General features: G+C 38.8%; 1 protein-coding gene across 1 annotated transcript in view; it reads left to right on the top strand.

Annotated features, from left to right (window-relative positions):
• Positions 1 to 23,540, top strand: part of DNAH7 (dynein axonemal heavy chain 7) — a 4,771,155-nt gene that overhangs the window by 1,893,932 nt on the left and 2,853,683 nt on the right. The window contains exon 17 of the mRNA XM_044073696.1: positions 20,909 to 21,107. Coding sequence (XP_043929631.1) covers positions 20,909 to 21,107 — 199 coding nt within the window. The remainder of the gene's footprint in view (positions 1 to 20,908; positions 21,108 to 23,540) is intronic.

Raw genomic sequence — 23,540 nt, forward strand, 5'->3', positions numbered from 1 at the left:
CACTATTGTTGGGAATTGCCTATTTTTTGCTATTATTGTACTAAATAGTTAGCTGTGTTCTAGTTAGTTATTTCCGCTTTGTGGTGACTGTTTTTTTCTGCTGCTTGGCCATCGTCTTCTATCTAGGCATTATTTCCCCTATTTTGGCTTCCGCCTTAAGACCTTTTTTAGACCATTTAAGTTAGAGGGCTCTTCTGCTTGTTTTTCTCTTTCAGGAATCTTGGTAAGGACAGTTCATTTACGTTAGAGAACTGCCTTATCCTTAGCCCATTTATGTTAGCGGACTATCTCTTTTCCCTTCAGTCTCCTTGGCATAGCCCATTTAAGTTAGAGGGCTGTGCCCTCCTTTCATCTTCTGTATTTGTTAAAATTGTTGTTAAAAAAAAAGAAAAAAACTTCTCTAGGTAATTTCCCTTTTTATTGTTCCCTTTTCAAGAACTCCCTTCTCAACCCTGAAACTAATAACGCATGTCCAAACCCAGAGAAACACCCTCTGAGATAGCCTCCCTCTTTAACACCTACTTCAAAGACACCATCAAAAAACTTACTACCACCTTCCCACCAATTATAACTGACCCATCAGGATTTTCATCTGTACATTCCCCTTCAAATCCTCTACCTGCTTTCACACTAACAGGCATATACCCACCAACACCATCAAAAAACTTCTTCTCAAACCCTGTACCAATGCTCCTGATAACCTACCCACAGAATGCTTACAACTCTCAGCCTCCTACATTGCATATCCTATCAGCATCCTATTCAACAGGTCCATTCAGGACTCCTACATACCGGATATCTGGAAGAAAGCATTTATCCTTCCACTTCATAAAGGTGGCACCAACTCTGATATCTCTAACTTCCATACTGTTGCCATTCTCTCTCCAAGCACCAAAATATTTGAGAAATGTATTCACACACAGCTCCTCAGTCATCTGATACAAAACCAAATTCTCTCCCCCACTCAACATGGCTTTAGGCCCGGACATAGTGCTAACCTTCCTGGATACAGTAAATAGATGCTGGCTCCTTAGTCTCAGCACTCTTCCTAGATTTATCAAAGGCATTCAATACTATTTGCAATTCTCTTCTGCTTACTAAAGTCTCTAATCTCGGACAATCTCCCCCTACCCTACAGTGGTTTGCAAACTATCTCAGTAATAGGCAGCAATCTACTAAATGGCAACACTCTTCTTCCCCTTTCATAACTACAAATACAGGTGTCCCCCAAGGCTCAATAGTGGGACCCCCCGCTTATTGAGCATATTTGTAACAAATTTCATTTCTCACCCACAGTACTGTTATCCAATATGCAGATGACTACTATCATCTGCTCTTCTAAATATGCCACCAAACTACAACATCTTACTCAAGAAGCAATTACTTCCACTGAAACCTGAATGTCTCAGAACCATCTCGCCCTCAACCTCAATAAAACAAAACTTTTAATATTTACCCACACAAAATCCAGCCCAGTTAACAAGTCATTATTCTCCATTCACTCCCAAAACAACACTATCATTGAAGTCGTCCCCAGTACCAAATTGCTAGGTGTCATCTTTGATGACTTTCGACCTCCACATCTACAGCAACATCAAAAAAAACCATCAAAAGCTAGATGCTCTGTACAGGCACAACTATTTTCTTAGCCTCTCTGCAAAAAAGGCTCTGGCCTCATCCTTCCTGCTTCCATCACTTCTATATGGTGCTCCCATCCTCACCAATCTACAGTCCTCCTTAAGAACAAAACTACACTCTTGCTACATCAAAGTTGCTAAATTTGCTACACATGCAAAATTTTCTACCCATCACTGTTCCTCTCTGCATTAACTAAATTGGCTAGATCCCCCTCACTATCTCACTTTTCTACAATTAACTACAGCCCACAAGCTCATCTACCACACAGAAACCTGCCATTCCCTCTCCTCCATATTGACCATGTACCATCCTAACCGACACCTCAGGTCCAAAAACAAAATGTTACTATCCACAGAGAAACCTAGGCTCTCAGCCAGCCAAATGTTTTCATATACTGTCTCTAAAGCATGGAATAAACTTCCCCGTTCACTCAGAACTATCAGCAATCCTGCCTCCTTTAAAAAAATCCCTCAAACGACATCTCTCCTCACATTGGTTATGCTCCTGTACCCCAAAACACAACCCCAACTCCTGATTTCTCTCCCTGGTGTTATACTTGTAACTATTTGATTACTACCACTTTCTTCCCTTCACTCCACATACTTACTGCCTCCCTGTCTCTTTAGCCTGTCCCCCCCCCCATTCTTACAACTGTACTTAACTCCCCACAGCTATGAACTTAAAGATACTGCATGCATGCACTATTTGAATACATGCTGTGCACCTTGCAGTTATATTTCATTCATGTAGTACTTGAAAATATGCCATTTACTACTTCCATTCTTCCATGATTTTAATCTTCTCACTGTTGTTTTATCATCTGGTTTATTCAATACAATAGTACTGCTCAATATTTCTTTGTTTGTGTATTAGTATTTTTCTTTATATGTAATTTTGTGGAGCTTTTCTCCCCGGGCCTCCACTGAAAATGGCCTCATTCCAGGCCCAGTGGACTTTCCCGGTTAACAAATGCATTAAATAATGTCTTTTAAAGATTCAAAACCATCAGGTTTCAAAAAATGTGAAAGGTGTGGACAAAAAAATGTCCCTAACTGATAGAGACACAATTGGTGTCTATGCCTAGGAGCTGTCCATCTCCAGGAGTCTTGCTCCATTTGTCACTCTTTTAATCACAGAACATTCCTGCAGAGGAAAAACAAATTAATACTAAGAGGACTGTTGAAAACCCCCTTCTCGGAAGCAATCTAAGAAGGCCCTGGTTCATCAAAGACTGACCAGTCTCCAGCTTCTAAATCGGACAAGTCTGGGAAGAAATGTTCTTCTACAAGTGATCTATCTGAGCCATCAAAAAAGGTTGCCAAAATTTCGACTACGGATCCAAAGTCTGTCAGATCCAAGAAACCTACAGCGCCAACACAATCTGTTTCAGTGCCGGTGGAGTTTGAGGTGTGGAGCCGGTCCCCTGTTTTGGAGCTATTCTCCCCTACTCTGAGATCACCAATACTTCAACCTTCCAAGTCTCTAGCCCCCTCCACTTGGTCTTCTAGGAGCCTTTATGATGATGACGTGGATCGAGTAGTACAGAGGCTTCTAAGGACACCGGTGCTGGCCAAGTCGTTATTGGATCCAAACCCAAGGGCTTCGAATATGACCACATCCTCCCCTGCTGCTTCGATTCCTCCTCCAATCTGACCTTGGACTTTGAAGTCAGAAAGTCCGGAGCTGATATTAGTGGAACCATCACACCTGAGACCTATAACAGGATCTTTGGATCTGACCATTGCTCTGACATCCTCAGCTCCATCAGAGCTCGAGGAGGCTAGGAGCCGATGCTGTCCAGTTGGGTCCGGGGGGGGGGGCTGAGTCGGATCGGGCAGTTGTTGGATCTGACCTTGCCTCTCGGGGCATCGGTTTGGGGGAGCTTGATTCCTACCTCAGCCTCAGGCCCATCGTTCTTGATTCTGGGTGTTACCTTGATTTTTTCAGATCCAGGGATATCCTCGGATCAGGGACAGGGGGCCTTTAAGGTGATGAGGAGAGTACTGTCTCCCCACACAGCTCCGCTGTCATCTCCAGACATTATTTCCCCAAAAACACCAGTGTCTGCCTCTATATCCTTGCATCCACAGGGACGCAGAGATCCTAGGTCTCACAATGCCCCACAGGGGACCCCCCACTCTTCTGAAACCTCTCCAGACTATCCCTCTGAAGAGGCCCCTCAGAAGAGGTTATATAAGAGGAAGCATTTAGACTCCCCAGAGGAGTCCATCACTTCTGATGTGGCCCGTGATGAAGCTGAAGGGTCCCCACTGTCACTTCCTAATGATGTCTCCTTTGAAGACATCTTAGAAATACTTAGAGAGGCGGTTAGAAGTCCGCCAACCCTTCGACAGAGGAGTCCCTGTACCTGAAGGCCTTTGGATCTCAACCTACCTCCACCTTGGTGTCTCCACCTTTCGATTAACTTATGGATCTAGTTTCTCAAAAGGTTTGGGAGTCTCCAGATTCAGTGGAACCTGTTCCTCGGAGGCCAAATAAATTCATCATGTCCCCCTCAGACAAAACCTTTTTAACTAAGGGAGTCCCAGTAGATGCTATGGTGGTGGCATCAGCCATGAAGAAGGAGCTCTCAGAGGCATCTTCTTGTGTTCATCCACTGAACAAGGAGTCTCTTACAATGGACATATATGGAAAACACATTTGTTCTTTAGTGAATTTTGCTGTCAGATCGCTAAAATACAGAACCCATTTTACTAGATTACAGAGAAATCTCCTGAAGGAGTTAGGAGATACTTTCCAAGGTTGAGTAGCTGAGGGGGTTTTGGATAAAGTTTCCTCTCCGCTCTTTACCTTAAATTCAGTTATCAACTCCTCCATGAGACTGATTTCTTATGCGGCAGATGGAGCAAGTAGAACAGCAGGTTTAGGAATTTCCCTAAGGAGGCATTCTTGGATGTGCTTGTGTGATTTTGTAGAGCCTTTTAAATCTTACTTTGTGAATGCCCTGTTTGATGGCTCGTTCCTGTTTGGGCCTAAGTCAAGGACACACTAACCAGGTGTGAGCATGAAGGAAAGACTCTGTCTGCCATAGGAGTCCATTTTTCCCCTAACTACCAAACCATATCCCAAAGGTCATAAAGGAAGTGGAAAAATGTGGTTTCAAAAATCTGAGAGCTTTCCAGGACACATGCAATGAATCTTCCCCTGGGGCAAAGGGGGAAGTAGTAATGGAAGATGCCAACCATGTAATAAAGGGGGTCTGCAGAATCAGGGTGGCAGGGAATCTTTTTTTGGTAATCCCTTCCAGCACTCTGGAAAGGAAGCCTGCCTGTCCATCTCTGGAGGCAGTCGAGGGCTGTTTATCTTTGTACCCAGAAACCTGGCAACTAATAACAAAAGGCAAATGGGTACAAAGCATCATATCCAGTGGTTAATACATACACTTTTCCTTCCCCATCCCAAACATACAAAAGATCCCAAACATTCCACCCAGTCAAAGGGAATAGGCAACATTAGAAATTCAAACGTTGCTGGACAAGAGAGTCATACAAACAGTCCCCGTAGACCATATAGGATCCGGAACATACTCAAGATTCTTTTTAATTCCAAAGAAAACAGGGAATTGGAGACCAGTTCTGGATCTCAACAACCTTAACAAATCAGTAAGAAAGTCCAAGTTCTGCATGGCAACACTGCAGTCGATACTCCCTTTTCCGGGACAAGACGATTGGATGTGCTCGAGAGACCTCCAGGATGTGTACTACCACATAAAAATGGACAGATGATTCAGGAGACACCTGCGCTTTTGGCTGGGAGCCAGTCACTACCAGTTTCAAGCTCTGCCCTTTGGCCTCACTACAGCCCCCAGAGTGTTCTCCAAGTGTATGGCAGTAGTCACAGCTCACTTGAGGCGCCTAGCATTCCAGATGTGTCCATACTTAGAGACTGGCTCTTAACCACCACCATTGACCATCTACTAATAAAAGCAAGAGACACCACCTTGCAGCTCTGCTCTCACCTAGGAATTACAATAAACTATGAAAAATCTGCCTTGCTGTCTTCTCAGCATGTAGTATTTATAGGAGCAGAATTGGATTCAACAAATATGACGGACAGACTTCCTCCAGAAAGAGTTCAAGTTCTACGACGTCAGGTTCTACATCTCCTCACAAAGAAAAAAGCGCAAGCAAGGTTAGTTTTAAAGGTCTTGGGGACAATGGCAGCACCATTACCCTTTATCCCCTCAGCATGCCTACACATGAGAATTCTACAGTGGTTACTGTTCAATGGTCGATGCAGGAATTGCCGATATCCCACAAAATAATGATAACACAAACTTGCAAAAAAGACCTTCATTGGTGGCTTTACTCCACTCATGATTCTAGGTCGACCATTTGTACTTCCCCAACCATTGGCCACAGTGACCACGGATGCCTCTCTGCTAGGGTGGGGGACATTACCTGGGAAAGACGATCAAAAGCACCTGGTAGGATCACAAAGCCCATTTGCACATCAGTGTCCTAGAGATGAGAGCGGTGCATCTAGTGTTGCAAGCATTTCAGGGCCGTCTTCCGCTGGGAATTATTGCAATACAGATAGACAACATGTCAGTTGTATGGTACATGGTCTTTCCACCCCTTCCTTTAATACCCAAAGTTCTTCAGAAAGCCAATTACTTGGGAAGGGACTTGATACTCCTCACCCCATGCTGGCCTCATCAAATCTGGTTCTCCTTCCTGTGGCCTCATCTTCAGGAGGAGCCTTGGATTCTGGACCCACTTTCGGACTTCTGACTCATGCATCAGGAATGTTCCATCCTGCCCTTCAGACCCTCAAATTAACAGCATGGCTGTTACAATTCCAACAGTAGCCAGGTTTCCTAACTTCTCTTCATCAGTTAAACACATCCTAATCTCTTCTCATAAGGTTTCAATGAGAAAGATGTATAGAAGCAAATGGAAAAGATTTTCATGGGCTTTTCCTAACCACATTGATCCCTTTACTGTCCCAGTTAATTCCATTCTAGAGTTCCTAGCAAAATTATTCAATGAGGGTGCAGCTGCAACTACCATTAGAGTTCAACTAGCCGCGATATCTGGTTTTCATATAGGTGAATCTGGCCTCAACATCATGTCTCATAAGCTATGGAAAGCATTTATTAAAGGTACTCTATTGCTTTGACCACCTATTGGAGACCCCCCCCCCCAGCACCATGGGACTTAAATTTAATTCTGTCTCATTTAATTTTCCCCCTTTTGAGCCAGCATCATCTTGAGAACTCAAGTTTTTAACATGGGAAACTATTCTCTTGATAACAATTAACTCTGGTAGAAGAGTATCAGAGCTGCAAGCCTTATCTATAAAGACCCTTTACTTGCTTTTCCATAGAGACAGGGTCTCCTTATGAACAAACCCTTCCTTTTTGTAAAAGTATGTTCAGAGTCAAATTTGAACCAATCTGTACAGCTACCAGTCTTTTACCCAAATTACAGGAATAAGGCAGAATACATGTTGCATCAACTGGATGTGCATAGACAATTGTGTTTCTTCTTACACAGGACTAAGAACTTCAGAAAATCTGACCAGCTATTTATATCTTTTTCAGGTTCAAAGAAAGGTACTTCAGTTTCTAAAGTGACTCTTTAGAAATGGCTTTCAGATTGCAAAACCTTCATCTATAAATCACAAAATGGAGATCTTCCCCATAGAATTAAAGCCCACTCTACAAGAGCCATTGTAACCTCTTCCACCTTTCTGGCTAGACTACCAATCGATATCATTTGTGCTGTGGCAACATGGGCAAGACATCATTATCATTCATTACAAACTCGATTTGGCCTCCAGGAACAGGGCCTTCTTTGGTTCCATGATTATGAAGAATATTCTCCCTTGGGCCACCCAAAAAAGATGGAGCTAGAGACGCTGCCCCATCCTAGTAAGAATGAAGGCAAGATAGGACAACAACACATAAAGAAGTTATGTACTCGCCATAACATTCCATGTGTGTTGTCCATCTTTGCCTTCATTCTTACATCCCACCTTCCTTCTCCCGGCCATTTTTACTCCTGGAAGAATGAGATGGTATAATTGGATATCATTATTCTCTGGCCTTCTTTATTGCACTCTGAATTATTGAACTGCCTTTATTTTTATTACTCTTATAACTGCAAACAAGATTTGAGGAGCTTTCCTAGTGCATGCTGGGATAGGATTTAGCCACGAGCTAGTGGAAGACCTCTAGCTTGAGTATAAAGGCTAAGTCAGATCTGAGGATCATATCTGAACCCACCCATCCTGTTAATAATGAAGGCGAAGGTGGACAACACACGTGGAATGTTATGGTGAGTACATAACTTCTTTTTTTGTACAAATGCTCTCCTTTTTTTCCAGTTTTGAATGATTTGTGTTTTGCCACAGTTTTGTCAGGATCAATTCTTTCTACTTGTATGATTGCATCTTTACTAATATAGGTCTTGGCTGCTTTTCTCATGGCCATGTTTGGAGCATAAAAACAATGTACTCTCAGTTAACAAATCCTACTGTAAAATACCAGTCCAGTGGCTTATTTGTGCTTTCATAAAATGAATACAGTCCGTTTCTTCCAGTTTCTGTGGACAGCAGGAAATCTCAGGTTTTCCCTGTGTGCTGTGTACTCTAACGCTTCCATTTTTTGAAACAGTTGTTTTTTAAGCAGTTTCATACTCAGCCAGCCTTTTCTTCATTTTTACCTTTGATTTCTGCAATTTTATGAGTTCATCTGAATAGCTGTTTAAAGCTTCACCTATTTTTCCCAGACTTTGATACACTGCTTCAATGTTTTGTTTATTTTAATCAGCTCTGAGCGCAATTGATTTATCTTTTCTCCTATACTACTAGAAGCCCTGTCTTGCACCAGAGCTGGGGCTTGAACGTATTTTTGCTGAACAGCTGCAGGATTCTTCCCAGTTAGTGATTTCTATTCACTTTTTCTAGTGATTTTCTTTCAGGCTCTTGAAGTTTCTTCTTTGCTGGCATCCAGGCAGTGTACTTACTAACTAGTAACTGAATTTACTAAAACTTAAGAGTTTCTGGCCTTTCTCCATCAGTTTCTTTTTTCACAGTTGGATAGCCAAAATCAAGCTGCTGGTCAGTCTGCAGCCATCCTGGAAGTCTGTCTTTCTGTGCGTTATATGAAATTTTGAATTCAAATGATACTTGGGACACTGTGTTAAGAAAAATGGTATGTCAGGAACAGGTCCTACAAAAAATGTTTAGGATACCAAACAAAGTGTGTGTGTGTGTGTGTGTGTGTGTGTGTGTGTGTGTGTGTGTGTGTGTGTGTGTGTGTAAATATAAGAGGGAACCAAATGTAAAAAATAAAAAACATTTTTGACAGGAACAATAAAGATTTTTTTTTTACTTTTCCAGGAGGACATATCAGTAAACATGAGGCATGTAAACTAATTGATTAACAACACATTCAGAGTTACAGTATCATCTTTTGATCATATTATTCACTGTTGGGACAGATATGATTGTAATACGAGGAGAGTGGTCTACTAAGCAAGTAGTTTGACCTGTATTGCTTATGTGGGGAAAAACCAAAAGGGAGACTATATGAACATTGTGATAGTGTAAAAAAAGGGTGATATGAATAATGCATTAAGTAAACATGCAAAATATTGTAAAAAAAATCAAAATATTGATATCCTTTGTATTAGAAAAGGTTCCAGTCCACCTTAGTGGTGGTAATTGAGAAAATATAATTTAATATAGGGAACTTTGTTAACAATTACCAGTGGGTGCTACCCCTCCCCCTTGTTATCAACAATTTTGTATAAATTATGAGTGTATTACAGATGAGATCAGCAAAACTGTGGTTGTATGTAGGCTTCTTGTGAGGTAATATTATCTGTAGATATATTGTCAGAAGAAGATTACAGTTTTTTTAATATTTTTAAATTTCCAGATTTGTTTCTAATGTGGAGTATTATGTTTTTATAGTAGAAATAAGTACATATTTACATATATTATTTGATAGTTTAAAATATTTAAATTAAGTTTTTTTTATTGGTCTAAAATATATGCATTACAGATATTGATTAGATTGCATATAATATTACAGATACTGTGTTTTTAAGGTTTGGATGATTATGATTGATTCACGTGATGCTATGGAAGTTTCTAGATGTGATTATTTAATACTTCTGTTCTGTAGAAGTCTTGTATAATTTAGAGATGAAAGCACTTAATAAATACATGGCAGTTGACAGCCAAAGTGTATTTTGTACTGGTTAAGGAACAATCTGTCTAAGCAGTAGTTTGCATTCATACAAAGCTTGCCAATATTATGGTGAAGATTAATAATTGCTCTCCTCTCTCAAATTGTGTTAATATATTTAGTATCTATCCATCATATATAATTTACAGTGGTAAGAAAGTAAATTTCTAAAGTAACTGATAATTTCAGATTCCATGTTTGGATTGTCTGTCCAAATTGCTTAACTCCTGGAATTCTGAACTGATAAATGTAGCTGATTTTTCTGGTCTAAGAACATTCTGTCTTTCTTATAATGAACTGATTGTACCATTGAGAAACAAAACAATTCAGCAGGATATTTTTCACTTTTCTTATTGGGTACCAGAGAGAATGAGATAGGTTTCCACAATGCTAAGAAAATGTTGTCATGTTTTATGGCCTTAGGGGTCTGGGTCTTATTTATCCCTGGTGAATTACGTCTGCATATCTTCTCATACCATGCACTGGAATTAATGTCACCCTTGATTTTGATTATTAAATATTAGATCTTTGTGAACTTCAAAGTGAAAATTGGAAAAAATATTCCACATTAAAGTTACAGTCACCAAATTTATATTACTGCCTGTAGAACCAGCTGTATCTCAATGCTGGTTCACTCCCATTATCTTAAGACTTGTTTTTTAATAGAGGGCTTGATATTTGAAAATTTAATATAATTTTACTTACAGTAAGAGGACTGGGGTTATTTTCATTTTTACTGGCTTAATGTTAAATGTTCGGTCTGGTGGTGCATTGGTTAGTGTTGTTGCCTCACAGCAAGAGGTTATTTGGTTCGATTCTCGGCTAGAGTTCCTTCTGTGTGGAGTCTGCTTGTCCTCCCTGCAGTTGAGTGAGCTTTAAAAGACATGCAGGTAGGTGCGTGTGTGTTCCTTCTGTGAAGGTTGGGGGCTGGACTGGCAACTCGGCACTGTAAAAACCACTGGCAATCAGTCTGCGGACCGGTGATCCCCTGTGGTGTCCCCTAACTGGGAAAAGCTGAAAGACATTGCTTTGCACTGGCTTGATGTTAAATGTTTGTATCAGCATTAATTTCTTGACAACTTCAGTAAACTAAATAAATAAGAAGGTCTTCCTGGTATTTTGATTATATACACTGAGATTTTGTATTGTTTTTTAATCTTATATGCACTTTCTACTATCAGTGACTTCAGTGCACCATCTGTCATATTCAGTGCTTCAAATGGTTGAGCAGGCATTAGGTTATACTCTTCACTAATAACTAAGCACTTTGATCTTAATTTGAGCTTCTCTGCTCTGATTTCTGACTATTGTCTGGAAGGGTTCTATATCTGCATTACACTTCATTCCCACATACATCTCATTTTCATGACTTTGCTTCAGTGCATGCAGTCTTTCTCAAATGTGCATGGATCATTCACTTTACATGTTTTGCAAAGTATCTTCTTAGCTTCTACATACTTAATTAATCTTAGGGCATCCCTTTTGATCATCCTTATAGCCACATCTTGTGCAAAATGTTTTGTGCTTCTCATATTTCTTATTATTGGCTTTACTTCACTTTTACTTGTGTTTGGCTTGTGTGCATCACTGGCAGGTTTACATATTTTGAGCTCATCTGTGAGATTTATACTGTGAAAAAGCAGATATAAACAGTTTAAAACAACCCACTTGCAATTACTCAGTACAACACACTTCACTTCTGTGCATAGTGCAGCAAAGTAAATCCCATTTAGAAATGGTCAGTCCAGTAGCAGTTGTAGTAAGGAAATGCAGTGTAAAGCAGCCCAGCCAAATAGAGAAGCAGGTCCTGCTGTGGGACACGATTTAAAAGTCTTGCTTAAAAGTCGCAGCCAGTCAGAAAAGCAAATATAAATTAAGTCTGGATCAAGCAATGCATTCAAAACACCAGAAGTTTCCTGTTCTCACTAGGAAAAAAAGCAAAAAAAAGGTCCCGAACGAACAAAAAGTTTGGCACAATAACTATTATTAACATATTAACAGTAATAGTGTACATAATTATATAGTTCTGGGTTGTCCTTTTGGTATTATGTTATTTCTTAATATTATTAGTGTAGTAATCCAATTTATTATTGTTTCTGTGTATCAATGGGAAATGTTAATAAAGCATTTAAAAACATATTGGCAGTAAATGCACTTTAAAAACACACCTAGAATTGTATTAAATAAAAAATGATTCACTGATATCTTTGGGACTGGTAGCAAAGTCATCTCTGGTTAGAACTTGTCAGTCCAGTAGCAGTGTATAGCAAGGAACAGAGCAGCATATTCTACTTTCCAACCCAATTTTAATGTTACACTTAAAAATCAAATCCCACCAGGAAAATAAAACACTCTAGATTTAGCTTGGAGCAAGCATAACAACTTGGACACCAGAAATTTCCTACTCTTTTTAGGAATAAAAAGGTAAAAATTGCTGCAAAAGAACAAAATTCTGGTGCAATAAATAGAATTAACAGATTATCTGTAAATGCATTTAAATGTACACAGAATAAGTAAAACAAAAATCTCTGATGCCTTTGGGACTGGTATCAAGGTCCAATCTGGTTAAAATTTGTCAATCCAATAGCAGTATTCTGTAATGAAATGTAGCATGGACCAACCCTAAAGCTAAACAGCTCAGGAATATGAGCTTAAATTTGTCAAACTGGTGATGGGATTTTCTGCTCTGTATATGCAGAAGCATGCACACACTAATGGAAGTATTACAGGTCCTCCTAGTGACACATATGCACACATCAGCTGATAAGGCAGTGACTTTAGGTTATCAAAAATATCCCCTGAAATATGCATGATCTGTGATGTTACTCCATATGGCAGGGCTTTGTGGCAGATCTCTGGCGTAGGAAACTTGGGTCCTTTTCCTAACTCTAGATATCCCTGGTGTAGGGTAGTAAAGCTAGACCATCAGGCTACTTGGTAGGGACCTGCCCAACCCTAGGGAAAGAGTGGGTTGATAAGCAGCAGAGACAAATAGAAGTCCCCTTCATGCCTGCCTGGATAACCATTCCATCCAGTCAAATTTTAATTTGGACAGTATGCAGTTTGTGCTGTGCGAATAAGCAATATCTCAAGACATGCATGTGCAGCAGATAATCAATAGGCATAGCAGGCAGTTTCTTGTCCCTGCAGTTTTCTGCTTCTTCCAGTACTCCTGGTGGTGTGTAGTAGTAGCAATTAATTTGTTTATTTCTAATCTGTGGTATTCAACTCAAAGGACATCATACCTGCCAAACTGCCAGCTGTATTTCCAGCTCCTGAGTTGATCTGCAAACCAAACCAGTACTGGCATTCCAATTGCACATCTTTTATTACCCTGACATTAGACCTGCCAAACTGTCAGCTGTATTTCCAGCTCCTGAGTTGATCTGCAAACCAAACCCGTACCGGCATTCCAGTAGCACATCTTTTATTACCCGGACATTGGTCCTGCCAAACTGTCAGCTGTATTTCCAGCTCCTGAGTTGATCTACAAACAAATCCTTTACTAGCGTTCCAATACCACATCTTTTATTACTCTGACATCAGACATGGCAAACTGTCGGCTGTATTTCCAGCTCCTGAGTTGATCTGAAAACCAAACCAGTAATGGTATTCCATTAGTGCATCTTTTATTACCCTGTACGCATATTCCTGTTAATATCGTAATTTATTAGGCTGCTCATACACCACCAAACTGAACTTTTGCACTGTTCCCTTTTACTCTGCTCCCTCTTCCCCACCCAGCCTGTTGACTTTCTTGCTAAATAAATAATACTTGATTTCTATCTTTTGCCCACTAGAACTGTTTTTTTCCTATAGTCCTGCCCACCGTATCCTCATGTTAATTTACTTTGCTATGTTTTCTTCATAGCAACCATGCTTTTACCTGCAAAATCTTGAGTCTCTGATTGCTTTTGTTGTTACTGTCTGCCTCCTGGCTCAACCTACTCCATTTGCCCTTGTTATGCTCGGCTCTCTCCGCTCCCCTACCCTGCCCCCTCTATACCCACATTTAACTCTACCCAGCCACTCCTACAAATTACCTACTCAGCAATCATACACCACTGCACCCTTCACAAACTTCTCTACCCTCTTAACGAATTTTCAACAGCAACAGCTCTTCTTCCATCCTATAGTACACCATAACTCCCTTCTCCTGTACTCCTCTTAACTTAGCTGTCCTTTACCTCTCTTTTCTTCCATTCTTACTTTATGCCTGCTACTTTACCTACATCCATTCTCTCTCATACATATATCCTTTTTTCTCACTTTCTATCACTCTTCCCCTCCATGAATCTCTATACTTTCATCTCACTATATTTCTATAATTCCTTTTCACATCTAATTCTTCTGTCAGTCACTTCTACTTCCTCTCTGCCTTCAGATTTTATATCTTTTCCTTCTATCCAATCTGTTTCATTACCTCTACATTCTCTATCTCATACCATCTTACTCCATCCTTACCATTGCTACTTCTCCTCACATTTCACATTTAAAAAATATATACTTTCATACTATTACCTTAACCCTCCTCATACTTTTCAGTCACCTTATATCTTATCAAAAAACCTACACAGCATCAACTCCTTCAACACCAGACCCTCATTCACTTCAAACTCTCCACATAAACTATTGTATTGCATCTAATCTCTCTAACACAACCTACATAAGTTACTTTCCATACAACTGCATTCTACCTCTGTCTAAATCACCTTCACTTTATATACTCAATAAACTCCTAACTAAGTTCAGTAGTGATTTATTTTGGTACACGTCACTTCTAAAGTTGAGCGGAGACATCCACTCTAACCCTGGTCCCAGTCTTATTAATCAACAACCAGTTCCTACTACCACCCTCTCAAACACTGCTATACACATCTCCCCTAAATCCTCTAACATCTTTCTACTGAAATATGAAGACAAGAAAGAAGTTCAATACAATTTAAGTAAAGAAGAATGGAAAAGTCTATTACGTTAAGTGAAAATAGGAAATTGGTGTTTAAACCATCAGATAAAGGGGGTAAATTAGTGGTGCTTCATTATAATCAGTATCTGAATATGTGTTATGCTCATTTACAGAATGTTAAAGTTTATGCCTTGGTTGGGTTGGGATGTTATCATGAAGCAGTAATTAGATACAAATAACTGCTAATGAAGGGGTTAAGACTAAAATATTTCTCGCAAGAGGATGTATATAAAAAATTTGCAGTTAAAGATAACACTATGGCATACTACTTTTGTGTCCCTAAAATACATAAAGTTTAGTGGATCCACCAGGAAGTCCCATAGTCTCTGCATGCAGTTATTTTACACATAACTTAGCTCTTTTTTTACATTCCTACTTGAAAGAAGAAGCAGAGAAGCTAAGGTCTTGTATCAAAGATTAATTTGATTTTTTTAAGTAAAATCAGAAATGTAAAGTGGGAGAAGGACATGTTTTTCATTGTTATGGATGATACCAGTTTATATTCAAATATTGAACATGTACATGGCTTAGAAGCAATATTATTTTTTATAAGGATGTGCCTAAAACACATTTTATTATTGAACTAATACATTTTTGTTTAAATAATAACATCTTTGAGTTCAATGGGGAACTTTATAGGCAGCTTTGTGGAACAGCCATGGGGGCAGGTTTTGCCCCCATGTAGGCAAATCTTTTCATGGGCATGTTTGAAAATAAATATGTATATAGTAATTATTTTTTTTGTAAATATGTCATAAGTTATTATAGATTTATAGTTGATTTAATATTAATTTGTGAAGGGGTTGGGAAGAAATTAATACATTTGTGCAAAAGATTCAGATAAATTCCCATAATATCAAGTTTGATGGAATACAGACAGGTGTTAAGTAAACTTTCTTTATATAACTTTGCAAGGTATTAATAATGGTAGAGTACAAACAAGTTTACATAGAAAATTTGAAGGGAGTGGTCATGTACTGCATGGGGAAAGCTGTCACCCCCCTCACACGCACACACACACTATTAAATCTATCCCCTATGGGGAATTTCTTAGAATAAAAAGAATATGCAGTGATAAAAAAAGAGTGTGAGAAGGAAATAGAAAAACCAGCACACGTGTTTGTAACTAGAAGTTACAAGGAAACAGTGGTGGAAGAAAATAAAAGGAGGGTAATACAACAAAATAATGCTAAAAGCAGGTATAGCATGCAAGGCAGAGTGCATCAACAGGATAAACAAAAATTATGTTATGTGATCAAATATACAGTGTTTACAGAAGTTTTACTAAATTTGGTAAAATATCATTGGGGTATCTTAGAAAAAAATAAATTCCCTTAATATAAGAGCAAATGAATATCCCATGTTTTCTTATTCGAAAGGTAGAAGTATAAGAGATTTCTTGGTGCATGGCAAGTTTCAGCTGCCTGTAAGTCATAGGAGTTTGGGGGTAGGTGCAACAGGTACTTTCCCTTGTGGAAAGTGCAGTTGTTGCCAGCATGTAGTAAAAAGTTTTTATAAAATTAATGAAAAGTATTTTACATGCAAAGGGAGATTTTCCTGTGACGGTACTGGAATAGTTTATGGTGTGAAATGTCCCTGTGGTAAGGTATACATAGGGGAAAGTGAAAGAAGTTTCAGACAAAGGTCGAAGGAACATGTTAGGGATGTTAAGAAGGGTAAAGAAAAAAGTCCTGTTGCATCACATTTTAAAGAATGTCACAGTGGAAATATACAAGGCTTACAAGCTACAATTTTGGGGCAAGTACAACAAATGTAGGACTTTGATATTAAAAGACAACTTTGGAAGTTAGAATCTATTTTAATTCTGAAGTTTAACACTTTAATTCCGTATGGAATGAATCAAGAATGTCACTGGAAATGTTTTCTTTAATTAATTTAAGTTTATGATTGGTTAATTGTTTGTAATCATGCTATTTAAAGATAGAATATATGAAGTAGATATATACTCTGTAAAGGCTGAAGAGCCGAGGCGCTAGAGGAGTGTGCATTTTATGTTTTGTATTTGCTGCTAACCAGATTTTATTGGATCCAGTGTGTGCTTATTTTTACCTGGTTTGTAGGACTACATTGTGGATCTACTACTGGACTGGACTATAATTTTAATCAAATATAAAGATAATCACTGGCTTCTTTCCTTGTGTGGTGGTGAGATGTTCTGTTTCCAGTTTGTGGTGACGTAAACTTCTAATTAAGTTCAGTAATGATTTATTTTGGTACAAATCACTTCTAAAGCTGAGCAGAGACATCCACTCTAACCCTGGCCCCAGTCTTATTAATCAACAACCAGTTCCTACTACCAGCCTCTCAAACACTGCTATGCACATCTCCCCTAAATCCTCTAATGTCTTTCTACTGAATATGAATGTAAGGTGCATATTGAATAAAGTCCATGATCTTTATGCATGCTTATAATTTTACTCCCCTGATATCACCATACTCACTGAAACTTTGCTAAAATCTGAAATAAAGAGCAATGACTTTCTACCTCCAGGCTTTAACATATACTGTTGTGACAGAAAATCAGAAAGCGTAGAGGGGTAGCCATAATATACAAGCAAAACCTACAATTAGAGCTTATATAGCCAAGCATCCCTGAATTCACTAATATTGAAATTCTGTTTACCAAGCTAAAAATTAACAGCAATAAAAACATAAATATAATCACTATCTATATTCCTTCTGGCAATGATTCTAACAGAATTGAGGAAATACTCCACTGAGTTTCATTTACCTTCTCGCAAGAAACCATCGTAATGGGTGACTTCAGCACTGACTGGTACTCCTGTAACTCTGATAATCCCTCTAAGTTCATTAGTCTTTATGGTTTTTCACAATTAATCTAATCCACAACTAGATCTGACAAAACTACCAATAAACAATCCATTTTAGACTGGATCCTTACAAACAAACCTACCTCTCTTTGCTTTTCAGTCAGGATGCCTCCCTAGTACTCTCACTGATCATCTCCGTACCTATTTAGTCAGACTTCATATTACCCCCACCACCACCACCACCACCACCAAAAGACAAACCTTTTTCCATAAAACTCACAGCAAAAAGAACTTCAATAACACTTTTATCAATCTATTAAACCTCTGTGACTGGTCTCCACTCAAAGCTCTTCCTCTTGATGCTGCCATTCAGGACTTCATTTCCACTTTTCTATGTATTCTAAACAAGCTGGCACCTTGTAAAACTACAAGATTCAATTCTAACTATTCTCCTTGGTTAACAAAATATATAAGACATCTTCTCAAATACCTGGTCTACCTGGCATTCCACCAAAACCCCCAAAAATTTAGACCAATACAAACAACTTTGCAATAAAGCCAAATCTCAAGTCAAACTTGATAAAAAAATATTTCATATTACAAAAAAGCATAACAGTAATCCCAACAAATTTTGGATTGCTATTCACAAACTTCTTCAACCTGGGCACTCATCAATCCCTTCCCCATCTACTTTGAACAATAGTAATAACATTGCTACACAATTCAACACTTTTTCTTTTACCATTTCCATTCATTCACTTTCTAAGTCCAACCATACAACTACATCACATATCCCAAATACCTTTAATGAAAGCAGCAGTTCCTTTTCTATTAACCCCATTCCAACAGACACTATAAAAAATACTCTCCAAACTCAAACCTACTATTTTGACTGCAGGCAACCTCCCTACAGAATTTCTAAAAATTGCAACCAGTGCTATCACCTATCCAGTCAGTATTCTTATCAATCACTCTATCTCAGAACACTACATTCTGTCTAGCTAGAAAATTTCTTATATCATCCCTCTGCACAAAGGTGGTAACTCAACTGAATTCACTAATTGTAGAACCATTGCCATCTTACCATCCCTTTCCAAAATATTAGAAACGTTTGTCCACAACCAACTTTTAAAGTTTCTGTTATCCAGTAACCTTTTGTCTAACACTCAACCCCAAATCACACTACCACAACTGCCCTTCTCAGTTTCATTAATACCATAAACTAAGAGAGAAATGATGGGAAGCTGGTATCTTCTATATTTTTAGATCTATCCAAAGCTTTTGACACTGTTTCCCATCAGAAAGATCTGGATGAATTATCCTGCCTTAACCTCACCAATTCCTCTCTAACTTGGTTTCATAGTTGCCTTTCTGGTCAGCAGCAAGCTGTCAAATGGCAGCATAAACTCTCTACCTTACTGCCTATTAACATGGGAATTCTACAAGGCTCAGTTCCTGGTCCGCTCCTTTTTTCCATCTTTACAAATAGGCAACATACTTCCACTTCGCTAGCCTCTGTCATTCAGTGTGCAGATAACTCTACTCTCATCTGTGCTGCTCCTTCCCTAAACAATTTTGTCATTATTACTCAGCAATCCTTTATATTAATGAAGCATGGTTATCTGACTCACAACTGATTCCGAACCCTTCTAAAACTAAGCTAATGTTATTCTACCCCAGCTGTTTACAAGTTCCCCCATACCTTTCCATATCTGTTCCTCTAACAACACCATAATAACAACTGTAACTCTGAAATTGCCAGGCATTCTAGCAGATAATAACTTGTCCTTTGACATCCATCTCTCTCACTCCATTACGAAGACTCATATGAAGCTTGGATCATTATATAGAATCAAACCTTTCCTAACTAACAACTCAAGACAAGCTATAGGTAGAACTCATCTTCTCCTCACCCTACTATATGCCTCCCCTATCTTCACTAACATTAGTAAAACTACCCTGGCTAAGGTTGAAACCTGCTGTAATAAAATAGCCAAATTTGCTACTAACTCCTCTTACAGATCTCAGTACTGCTCTTCATTACATCAATTAAACAGGCTAGAACTGCCAAACTATTTAACTTGCACTCAGCTCTCCCATGCACACAGACGTGTTCATCAACCTGAAAAAAACCCTGCCCTTCGTAATATGCTTTTACCTTACACGAACACTCGTACTCTTCACTCCTCCAATAGATCCTTTACAAGTCACCAAATGCAGTAACAAAGCAGGGGACTCTCTTTTCTCCAACTACATTTCCAAATTATGGAATTCTACCCCCAGAACATATTAACTACCAATGACCCAATACACTTTAAAAAAACAACTAAGGGTGTCCCTAATGACCAATTGGCTCTGCCTATGTAAAGGACCTGGCTAATCTCTTCAAACCCCTATTTAGCACTCTGCTTCCTCTATTATTTACCCACTTACTCTCTTCCTCTCCATCCATATGTTTCCTTATTCTCACACACTTGCACTTTATTTTATCCCTGCCCTATCTCTCTCCTTTCCTTCTTCATACCTAACATTTCTCCTCTACCTTACTTCTCCATCCGTCTTCATCCTTCTCTTTCCACCTTTCCTGTCCATTCACTTCTTCCTGTTCTGGTCTCTACCATCTCCTTTCATGGTTTCTATTTAGTGTTTTACCTCCACTCTCTACTTTCTCTTTCCATCATCTTCTTTTAAATATATTTAATCTAATTCCTTACTGTGTTTAGTAATATACCTATGATGTTTATAATATGTTTCCCTATGAGGTAAGAATTCTTATGATGCTCATATTTCTGTTTTGTCCTCCTCTAAATCTTGTAAACTTTTTTGTGGAGCTTTTCTACCTGGAACTCTACTGAAAATGGGCTCATCACCCAGTCAGACTATCCCGGTTAACAAATAATAAATAAATAAACAAAAGTAAAAAGCATGTAAAAAAGTTATGAGCAATATTTATTTTTTTAAATGCATAGCATAAGACATTTTTAGCATTCTGACCCAAACTAAGCAATAAGGACACTCCTTTAGAGCTTTTATAAATGTGACAGCTGGCAGTTTTTACAAACATCTAAATTTTTTTTTATACTTTGGCAAAAATATTCCATACCAGCATTAATAATCTACTGCAGAATGTTTTATTGAGTTTTACTTTTTAAATCATGCTGTGTATATTAGACCGCATGATGGTATATGTTAGAGATTAGTATAATGAGCTGTAAATGTAACACAAACAACATTTATGACTTGGAGTCTCTTAAATTTATTCCATGTATTATCTGTTTTCTCTTTACACAGGGTGCAGCCTCACCTGAAAAAGTGTTTTGAAGGTATTGCTAAAGTGGAGTTTACAGATGTTTTAGATATAACTCACATGAAAAGTAGTGAAGGTGAAGTTGTGGAGCTCATTGAGACCATTTCCACATCTAAAGCAAGAGGTCAAGTTGAAAAGTGGCTTGTTGAGCTGGAGTCTGCCATGCTGCGTTCCCTTCACAAGGTAAAATATAAATTAAAGACTGCTATAACTAAACTGTAGTAATTCTTTCAAGTAGCTTATGTGCATTAGTCAATCATTCCACACATGTTGCTTTGGAAAAAACAGAAAGGGAAAGAAACAAACAAGCAATCAAATTTTGTCCCAAAGCACATTGTGATTGTTGAGGGAAATAGTTTTTTTCCAGGTAAATGAAACAACCAACTAAACATAGCCATCTCTTTGTGAAGACAGGGTATGCATCTGTTATATCAGCATCAGCATCTGTAGTCTTGGAAATGTGTTTGCACAAATTTGCAGGGTGGGCATCTGAGTGGTCAGAATTATAAATGCATTATATAGGTAGGATTACCACCTACCATATTTTTTGCAGGGCATTGTTGGGCTTTGCAACTTTTCCCTAAAATACCTAAAAATGGAAAATGCCCTCAAATTGTATCAAATAAAAATGTTTCCTGGTTTCTTTTAAATAATGTAGAAGACTGTAATACTGCAAACAAAAAATATTAGTATGAAGTAAAATTATATGAATGCCTATGATTCTACAACAGTGATTCTCAAATTTGATAATCACGTATTGTATTGCAAAATCTTGTAGTATAGTTAAATTTTTTTCATTCTGGACATCTAAAAAGGTGGTGGCAGCAGCACTGTAGGGGGGTAAGAACACTCTAAAACATTAGAATGGAATTGAGGGATGTTGTAGTGCAATGCTGATGTCTTGTAGAAAACAAAAGGGACAGCATACTTGCCTGACTGCATACAGAACCTGAGTTGATGCTTTGCATGCGGGTGTGTGTATGTGTGTGTGCTTGTGGGTGGGTTGTGCTACTATAAATGGAAACCAGTGAGCTGGAAGAGAATGGAAAATGTAGTGCTTTGGTGAACAATGTGAATGGATCATAGTGTATACATCATAACCAAGGATGTTATGTTGTCCTTTCTCATGTTCATTCTTACAATGATGGGTTCGAAGCTGATCCTTGGCTCCAACTTGGCCAAATACTTCGCTGAAGATCTCAAACTTGGCTCATGGCAAGAAGGTATCCCACAACGCAGTGGTGCAATTCCCCAGATCTTGTTTGCCGCTCATCTTGGCAGTGGCTAAATTGTGAAACTTTTTCTTATATTTCTTGGCAAAACTAAATAATTTTGCTGATATAGTTCTATCACCAATATATTGTATTAGTTGGCTTCTCTTTGCTGTTTTTTACCTCAATAGAGATAATTTTTCCTCAGGCACGGCTTTTGCCATTGCTTTATAGGCCTTGGTATCCCTGTAGTGGTTGTAGTTTGTTGTGTCTTCATAGCTCTTTTAAATTAGAGAGCTATATGCCCGTAGTAGTTAGAGGGCTTGTCCTGTTTAATAGTTTGTGTTTCAAAATCAGAGCCGTTTAAGTTAGAGGTTCTAATTTTCTTCCCTGGTCTTTCTCACTTGTATTTTTTTTAGTAGTATTAGTCTTTAAATATTATTGCGTTTGATATAGCCTATAGGCTTCCCTTGTTGGTGTCAAAATGTCTAAAGAACAGAAAGAAAGAGAACATAAGCCTTCTAGTTTCAAAAAATGTCAGAAATGCTCGTAAAAGATGTCCATCACTCGATGAACTAATGGATCTGGTTAGTCGAAAGGCATGGGAGTCACCTGATACTTTGGAATCGGTCCCTCCGAGGCAAAATACATTTTTGTCAGCTCCTCTGGGCAAAAAAGTCTTAACAAAGGGAGTGCCTGTAGATGCTATGGTGGTGGCAGCAGCCACCAAAAAGTAACTTGCAGAGACTTCCTCATCTGTTCATCCTCCAAATAAAGATTCAAGACCGATGGACAGATACGGGAGGCGTATCTTTTTTCAGCGACTTTTTCTTTGCAATCGCTGAATTATTTATCCCATTTTATGAGGCTACAAAGAGATCTCCTAAAAGAAATACGAGATACTCTACAAAGTTCAGAAGCTGCGGGGGTAAATGAGAAGGTCTCCTCCCTGCTGTCCACCTTAAATTCCATTGTCACCTCCTTCATGAGGCTCATATCATACGCAGCAGATGGAGCGAGAAGGGCAGCGGATTCCGAGTTTCCCTAAGGAGGCACTACTTGATGTGCTTGTGTAATTTTTGGAGAGCCCTTTGTCTGCCTTTACTAACTCCCCTTTTGATGGCTCCTCACTCTTTGGACCCAAAGTAAAATACACTCTAACCTGATGTGAACAGGAAGGAAAAACTCTCTGCCTTTGGAGTACGTTTTTCCGTACCTTCAAGACCTTATCCCAAAGGTCAGAAGAACGGAAAGATGTGGTTCAAAAGATCCCAGAGATTTTTCCAAGATGCACAGGGTGATACCTTCCCTAGGGGCAGAGGGGGAGGTAATAATGGTAGACGCTGCTCCAGAGGCAGAGGGGGTCTGCAATACCAGGTTGAATGTGATTCCTTTCATGGATGCC

Source organism: Protopterus annectens, chromosome 6.part0 (genome assembly GCF_019279795.1).
Source record: "Protopterus annectens isolate FY-2018-M chromosome 6.part0, PAN1.0, whole genome shotgun sequence".
NCBI lineage: Eukaryota > Metazoa > Chordata > Ceratodontiformes > Protopteridae > Protopterus > Protopterus annectens.